The sequence below is a fragment of the Rhea americana genome, unplaced genomic scaffold (assembly GCF_003343005.1).
Source record: "Rhea americana isolate MKP2758 unplaced genomic scaffold, rheAme1 scaffold_544, whole genome shotgun sequence".
Classification (NCBI taxonomy): Eukaryota; Metazoa; Chordata; class Aves; order Rheiformes; family Rheidae; genus Rhea; species Rhea americana.
The window spans coordinates 17,701-25,978 of record NW_028186695.1 but is presented as its reverse complement, the minus strand read 5'-3'; the positions used below and the strand labels follow the sequence as shown (position 1 = coordinate 25,978).

At 51.3% G+C, this 8,278-nt stretch overlaps 1 protein-coding gene across 2 annotated transcripts; it reads left to right on the top strand.

Moving 5' to 3' along the window:
- Positions 1 to 3,201: 3,201 nt before the first annotated feature.
- LOC146588058 (MOB kinase activator 1A) lies at positions 3,202 to 8,272 on the top strand. Of its 2 annotated transcripts, none has more exons than XM_085318607.1 (5): positions 3,202 to 3,563; positions 4,886 to 4,979; positions 6,601 to 6,734; positions 6,835 to 6,998; positions 7,548 to 8,272. In XM_085318607.1, the coding sequence occupies exons 1-5, from the start codon at positions 3,518 to 3,520 to the stop codon at positions 7,623 to 7,625; spliced, it is 516 nt and encodes a 171-aa protein (XP_085174733.1). In that variant the 5' UTR covers positions 3,202 to 3,517; the 3' UTR covers positions 7,626 to 8,272. The 2 variants fall into 2 exon arrangements, with proteins under 2 accessions (XP_085174733.1, XP_085174734.1); XM_085318608.1 differs by having other exon boundaries at positions 3,552 to 3,607.
- Positions 8,273 to 8,278: the final 6 nt, after the last annotated feature.

Sequence of the window (8,278 nt, the reverse complement as noted above, 5' to 3'; positions counted from 1 at the left end):
GGGGTGTAGCAGGGGTTTGAGGAAGGCCTTGCGAGGCCCTAGCAGTATAGGAGAGGGGCTTTAGGGGGAAGCTGTGAGTGTGTGTGAGGGCGTTGAGGCGAGGCAGTAGCAGTGTATAGAGAGTTTTTAAGRAAGGTGTTAGGAGGAAGCTCTGGGTATTCACGAGGGCCTTGAGAAAAGCTTTGAGCAGAAGCGCCYGGGGGTTAGTGGAKRAGTGGAGAAAGGCTTTGGGGAGGGSGAGAGGAGAAGGCTTTGAAGGGAGGCCCTGGGTGTATGAGAAGAAAGGCTGAGGAAGGTATTGGGGAGACACAGGGGATGGAGGAAGGCTTTGGGCAGGGGAGGTTACCATGGAGGAACCTGGAGGAAGCCCTGGGGAGGGATGTGTTTTGGGGAAGTGGCCTTGGAGGTAGGTGCAGTATTGGGCTGCAAGGCAGTGGCAGAGGGTGTCTCCTGGGGACAAAGTCCTGGGATGGGCTGTGGGGGGAGCTGGCTTTGGGGTGGTCAGTTTGGAGCAGGAAGGGCGCTGGGTGAGGCGGGCAGTCTTGAGGAGCACGCAAATACCCTGCTAGTGTCCAGAGGGAGGCTCCAGGGGTGTATTTGGGAATGAGAAGCCTTTGCCTGAGGAGTGAGGAAGCCTGGGGGAGAGGGCTTTTTGTAAGGACTGGTCTCTACCTCGGGCAGGAAGTTTGTGGGGGGAGGTTGGTTTTATGGAGGAGAGTTGAGGGTGGCCCTGAGGGTATGGGTGGGGGTCGGTGTCAGTGTTGTAACTGCTGGGGGTCTGCAGGGATGATCGCCTATAGTGGGAGGCCCTGGGAATTTGTGTGTGTGGGGAGGGCCTGTGGGGCAAGCGGGGTGACGTGTTGTGGGGGGAAGGAGAGGCCTGRAGAGTCTGGGGAAGCCGTTGGGATGGAGGTGGAGGCCAGAGGGGCAGGGATRTGTGGAGGAACAGTTTGGGATGGTGATGCTGAGTGTAGAGAAAGAGTGGGATGAGGCACAGAAAAAGAGGGGAGGCCCTTGCTGCGTGAGGCTTCCCTCTGGGGGGATTTGGTGGGCCTTGCTGTATGCATGTGGGAAAGGGCTGCAGCAGTGGAAAGGGTCTGGGCCCTCATTATCCGTATCTGTGCTGATGGGACGTGGGGCAGCCAGATTGCACCTGGGGCTGGCATTAAGCAAGTAGACTTTGGTGTGTTTTATATGCTTATATGAGGAGTGATACCCTAGAAGGCTGCTAGGGCAGTGGACAGATCTACGGAGGATGGGGTATTGCAGGTATAAATGTTTGTAAAGGGTGAGCGGGCTTCTAGCTCTCAGGTGCTGTGTGTGAGAAGAGTCAGTGACTTGAGGAGCAACAAGGGGCTGGGGAGCCTCTGCRTAGGGTCGATTACGAGCCGGGTCCGCGTCTCCTGTAGCGTAGCAGGAGGCCGTAGCTTGGTTCAGAGCGAGCTCGGTGTAAAGGGCCTTTATTTCTGCAYCAAATGGATGGTGCTTCAGCAGAGCGGGGAGCAGACAAAGCTGCCGGTCCTGCGGTAACGTTGCATCAGGAAGCTTGTGCGAGCCGAGCGCGTCCGGTTGCGTGCGGCTTTGAGGCGAGGTGCCAGCAATGCCGAGCTGCGTGTGCCAGATAAGCGTGTTTCCACTGAGCAACTGATGGGAGAAATTTTGGCCCTGCTGTTGCTCTCTGAAACCAGAAGTGGTGCCGGGGKGGCTGCTAGTCTGGACTGTCTGTCCAGGAGCGGGACAGGGAGGGCTCTGCCTGGCTGGGGATCTGAAAGGCTTGTGGTTGTGATTTGGGGACATCAAAATTGCTCCCTTTCAAGTCTGATGGCTGCATGGCGGACTTCTTGCACGCACGTAASTCGTGGTGTTCTTGATCGACGTCTGCTAGTAGTGACTGTTAGATCSTCTTCAGGATTCAGACTCTGTTGTGCAACGTGCTGCACAACCTAAAAAGCGTTAGCCCTTTCTTGCTGTGCAGAGCCTGTTTTTGGAAGTGTTAGTTTTTGTGCTTGGATATAAAGCTAATACTGGGGCGGGGGTCTCTTTGCCACAGATGTTCTTTCAGGCCCTCTGTGGAGAGAGCCTTAGGTACTGTTATAGGGACAGGGAAATTCAGGAATGGAGTTGCTCAACAGACAAATCATTTAGTGCAGATGTTCATACTACACAATATGTGGAGATTGTAACCACAGCAGCAATTTGCATTGCAGGGCTGGAGTAAGCTAAGTTGCTATTTTTAGCAGGCAATTTCCTATGCTGTGTTTGAGCACGAAGTATCTAACATTTACCCCAGTAAAACTCATGTAGCAGTAACCAACAGGCTTTTGGTTTTGTGGTCGGGTAGGGTGAGTGTTTTTCTCTTTTTCTTGACCTGTCTGCCAGTGTCATTTAATGCAACTGCTGCTGATCAGTGCTCTTTGCACCAAATGTTTTTTTGTGATTTAAAAAGGATGTGGAAAAGAGAACTCTGCATGTATTCTGCTAGCTTTTAAAATCAGTCAGAGGATTTCCATGACTGAAAGGAGTGTAGTGATATTTGCACTTGAATACCTGACAAGCTGTTTTCCTGTAGTAGTTGGCGGTGGGAAAGCGAGACTTAGTTTGCGTGTTTGTCCGTGTTTCAGTAGCAGAGGCTGAGGTGGCGTTAGCTGAACTTTCCTACCTTCGCAGAAGCTGCCCCAAGAATGGGGGCGATAATGGTTGATCATGACATGTTAGTTCCTCCCGCTCCTACCATGCCTCTAGGCTTGCTTTTTCTGTAGATAAGGTGGCAAGATGGTTCCACCTCAAAGCACAGGCAGCAATGCTTTCCTTGGCTAAAAGGAGCTATAAATGCTAATCAAATGCAAAATAAGTCGTCATACTTTCTCAAGTACAGGGCCCTTTTCATATGGATGTGGGTAGGGTTTGCCTGGGTAGGGTCCTGTTTGGAAAGTCAGGACAGCTCCCAAAATCGCAAGTAAAGCTAACGTAGGTAACCGTGGACTATCTTTATTCAGGCTTTCTCTCACTAAATCGGCAGCACRTGATCGGCGTCTTTATTTGTGGAGCTGTTAAAAATGCTTTGGCACGTGCATAGACTCCATTCTCCCTGAAGACRATGATGAGAGGCCTGGCCTCAGGGTGAGGGGAAGGGGAAGGACTGCTATATCACAGAATCATAGAGTGGTAAGGTTGGAAGGGACCTCTGGAGATCATCTAGTCCAACCCTCAGCATAGCCCCGTGCGGGGATTGAACCCATGACCTTGGCATTAGCAGCACCACACTCTAACCCTGTTAAGTGCTGGACAGCACGGGCAAATACGGTAACCGAAGGGCAAGCCGCAGGAGGAATTAAATGCTTCTGAGAAGGGAGCGCTGCTGAAGGACTAATTGGAACCGCGTTTCTCTTTTGTCAGTGGCAGTCGATCTTCAAAAACCTTCAAACCCAAGAAGAATATTCCCGAAGGCTCCCATCAGTATGAACTCTTGAAACATGCCGAAGCGACTTTGGGGAGCGGTAACCTCAGACAAGCGGTTATGTTGCCGGAGGGAGAAGACCTTAATGAGTGGATCGCAGTTAACAGTAAGTCCCCAGAAAGAGTAATCCACCTGAGCGTAGAGGCGAAGGTAAAAGCATGTGTGTATATATACATATATCTATATATCTCTGGTTTTCATCCTTGAGTCCCCCAAATGAAATTGTTGTGTGCATCCCAGATATGGTAACTGAGCCGGAGAAGGTCAGGATAAAAGGAGAGAATAAGTTTAAGGGCGCCAAACTGATCTATATCAGATAGACGCTGAGCTCAGGAAGCACAAAAAAAACCCCAAGACAAACCCACGCTGTTGTTGGTTTAAAAGCCTGACCTTTAAGGCGATCAAGTTTCTGAACAGTTAGGTCGGCATTTAGGTGCAAGTTTTCGGTATTGATATTTTGAACTGTAAAGCAAGTAGTTAGGTATTGTCCGCTGCAAAAACAAATCACGATGGCGAACGACACGGAGAGGGAGATGGAACTGTGTTTGCTGTTAAACTCTAGGTTTGTGCTTGCAACTTAGAAGGGTGGCATTTCTTTCCATTTTTCTTTTCATTATTTTTGCATGTGGAGTAGAAAATGATGGGTTAAATCTGATGGTTGAACAAATACAGACAACTTAATTTGCTTTTAGCTATTGCTCTACCTGGTCTTGAACTTCACTTCTTTAGATGCTAGAGAGAAAAAGCAGTTTCTGAGGAATGGGAGGCAAAAAGTCACGCCACAAAGGTTCAGCTTAACGAGGACCTCTCGTGTTTGTAAGAACTCTCTGGGTGGAGGCATCGTCCAGCCTTTTTTTAAAGGCATGTAGAACTTGAAGCAGTTGTTTGCAAGCTGTGAAAAATGAGAAGAGAGCGCTCAGGCTGCTGTCGAGCCTGGAGCTTCTGGGCACTTCGTTACTTTGCGGACGGCTGTAGGGCTGGCGGTAGCTTTTGTTCTGGTCTCTGCTCTCAAGTAGCCTTTCAAAAGGAAAGGTCGGCCCTAGAAATTGATTTGTCTTGTATTGAAATGAAAAAAACGGAGGGCCTTTCTGTGGGGCTTTTTTTGACTTTTCTTGATTAAATTGCATGCCGCTTTGCCGCTGCGGTGAAGAGAGGTTTCCCGCTGTGCAAATAGTAGGTAGCCGTAAGTCGAAAAATGCGACGAAAGCTCACGGAGCGAGTAAAACTCCTCGATCTGTGCAAACATCTCTAAGCGTTTGGCCATGTGAACAGAGGGGGAACGTTTGTTTGCGCAGAGAGCTTTGCGGTGCGGGCACCTCCCCGTGACAAGGTTCCTCGGAGGCTTTGTCGGCCAAACAAAAATAAAGTAGTGCCTACGGTCCGCTCCGCTTTGGTGTTTTGAGTAAACTCGATGCTCTTTCTTTCTAGCGGTGGATTTCTTCAACCAAATCAACATGTTGTATGGGACCATTACGGAATTTTGCACAGAAGCGAGCTGTCCGGTGATGTCTGCTGGACCAAGGTAAGGAGTTTGTCACGGTCTACGTGGGGGGGATGTGAACAYGTAGGCCTGAAGCTCGTTGGGAACCTGAAAAGATTGTTTTGTTTGAACGATACGCTTTAAGGAAAGCGATGGGTCAGACGTGATTTGAAGTGTCAGCTATTGCTCTGAGATAGTCGGGTCGGATTACYGCGAGGTGTGCTTAAGGGGTGGGTAGTGGAGAAGAGGGAAGGTGTATGCTTGTGCCATCAGGGAAGGTTGAGGTAGGAAAGGGAATCTCGTGGTGATTCTCAGGACGTAGAGCAGCAAAGTGCTTTGTGAATATGTTTGGGTCTAAGCTTTGTGTCGTATCAAGCCAGGTGTCGTTTGCCCCGTCCTGAAGCTTACACCGGTTTTTGGCCGGCGTAAGCTGCATGTCGGCACGAAGCCCGCGCCGTCCCGTAGAGGTTCGAGGGGCTCTCGCCTCTCGAGTCACGTTGGCGCTTGTCACGCAGTCAAGAAGTGTAGGCAGTGGTTTTTAGGATGCGAGTTTAGATACTCCACGTGGCTTTATGGGAGGAGGTTGGGGCCTGCTGAGAAGAGAAAGGGAACAGAGGTTATGTCCTTGGGTGCCTGGCTGTTTTTCAGAGTTATTTTAAGAGGTTGTTCTTAAGAAAAAGCATGTGATGGCTCTGAGCTAATTTGCAAATGGGTGTGGAGTTTCTCTCAAATTCAGTGTCCCCCATACAGCGCCAAGCGTTCCCTCGTGGGTAGAGAGTAATTCACATACAGACTGTTTTGCCCCTTTAGTTTTGATGCCATTTTTTTGTTGAGCTGAACAGCATGGTACAGCGGTGCGTTTTGTTAGCGTGGTTGGCGGAGGCTATTTGTCATTTGGGACGGGAACGTGGAGTCTGGCTAATAAAGCCCTTGGTGCCACGTAAAATCCTGCTGTGCCACTTGAACCGGCGGTAGCTAGACCACGAGGTTCTCATTTCTATATTTGGGGCCGTTTCCTGCAGACACTTCCTCTTGAAACCGTTTGTTTTCGCTCGTCGTTGGCCGTGACAGGACGTAATCGGAATGATGTCCTCGCCCTGCTTTCGTAGGGTTTCACAGAACATCTCTGATAGTTACCGCTAGGCATTTTGCCAGGCATCTGCTGCGGTTCTGTGGAAATGTAGACGAGCGCTCGTGTCCGTCTGAAATGGCGGCTTCAGAAGCCTTTTGCTAGCGGGCGGCCTTGGGATCGTGGCTTTGGAAAGTCGGTCAGCACGCGAGCAGCTAGAGGAGGGGCGCCTGACAGGCCCGTGGTGTGTAAAATGCCCGGAGAGCATCCAAAAGCCATACACGAAACAACTGCCCTGGCATTCCCCCCTTAGGCCAAGCTTTGTCTCATCCAGAGGGAATTTTGATGTCAAAGTTGGTCACCGCAAAGGCCAGCGAAGCTTTCGGGGGCCGAACCCCAGCACGTGAGGCCTGTAGCGATTAGAGAGCAGCTGCTAACTGTGACTTGCTTGGAAAGCAGTGAAATCAATGCCTTCTTTTTTCGGGAATGCTTGTTTGGTGGCCTTGCTCCTTCCCGAGAAGAGGCAGAAGGAACGGGACCTGAAAGTGCACGTCTCGGAGCAGCGGCTGTATTCTTCCTTTCCTCTCCCCGCAGGTACGAGTACCACTGGGCAGACGGCACCAACATAAAGAAGCCAATTAAATGCTCAGCTCCGAAGTACATCGATTACTTGATGACGTGGGTTCAGGACCAGCTGGATGACGAAACTCTCTTTCCTTCAAAGATCGGTAATTGCAGTTGCGTGATGAGAGGCCCCTTCCACATGGGCCCGAGCCGCTCGCTCCCGTGGTGCCGGAACRCTCACCCTGCGCATTTGCTGTGTTCCAGGTGTCCCTTTTCCCAAGAACTTCATGTCRGTGGCCAAGACTATCCTGAAGCGGCTGTTCCGCGTGTACGCCCACATTTACCACCAGCACTTCGATTCCGTCATGCGGCTACAGGAGGAAGCGCATCTCAACACCTCCTTCAAGCACTTTATCTTCTTCGTGCAGGTGAGTGGCGGAACGCGGCTGGTCGCCCGCCTCCGCTTGGTACTYGTACTTCTTTTTGAGGGATTCGGGTTTATTAGAGCCTTCTCGCTCCTTGAAGCCCAGACTGCAGTTGAAAGGCGTTTGCATGAGGGGAATGCAGACCCCGCTCCTCCCATGGGACCTGTACAGCTGGGCTGTCCTTTTAGTAGGAAGCGCAGCTGAGCTGGCTGCGACCAGCTTGTGTTTTCCTCTGTGCTTATCGTTGATGGCCTGTRGGAAAGGAGCCAAAGCCAGAACACTTTGTTGTTCACCACCAAGAGCACAGCGCTTTTCGGGACGCTCTAAAGAAGTTTGCTTTGCCTGAAACGCTTGGTTTTGCTCGAGAAGAGATCGGAAAGAGTGCTGCTGCAGCAGCTAATGTCTGGTGTTTCTCAGGAATGGGAGCATCCCCAACACGTGTGCGTTTGCGCAGGCAGACCCTGCCAAAATGTGCGTCTTGGCCGGGCTCCAAGTCATCTGTTTTCCAGCAGCTCGTTTAAAAGTACCTTTGTTTTGTGTTTTCCCTACCAGGAATTCAACCTGATCGACAGGCGGGAGTTGGCTCCACTGCAGGAACTGATTGAAAAGCTGGGCTCRAAAGACAGATAAAACTTTCCCCGGGCTGGGTGCGTTTGGCTCTGCAGTCGGGGCCGCTCTCCTTCGCTTCGTACGCCAGCCACTTCTCTGCTTCGCCTTCAGCGACCCGGAGAGGCCGGACGGCGCTCCGCAGAGCCTGGCTCGCATCCCGGAGGCCTTTGGCGAAACCTCGCTTTATAATCTGCGGCCTTTCTCCCCGTGGCTCTGCAGCTCGGTGGCCAAGCTGTGGTGACTCCAGCGCTATTTAGATTAGAGAACGGATGTGAATGTCAAACTGGACTGTGTGGATTTTGCAGCTCTTTCTGCCAAGTCCTGAAATGGTGCGCTGTGATCAAGCACAACAGGCTGCAAGAGCAGAAACGGGCGGCGTTTTCCCTCTGGACCTCAGCTTCTGCTGGTTCATGCTCTAACTCGTGTAGTGCCCGAGCCCAGGACGTGCACCAGGGGAGGAGCTGGTGGCAGCAGCAGCATAGCTTTTTTTGAAGTGCTTTTTTTTTGGATTTAGATGCACCTGGATACATGAGCCTTAATATCCCTTCCTGGCAGCTTGGAGAAGGGGGGGAAAGTGCCTCAGTGCTAGGGTGATTCTTGGGAGCGAGGGCAGGGGGGGGGCTTCCAGCAGTAGCAGCTTTTGTATATCTCAACTAGTGGGGTGGGAGCCCCCC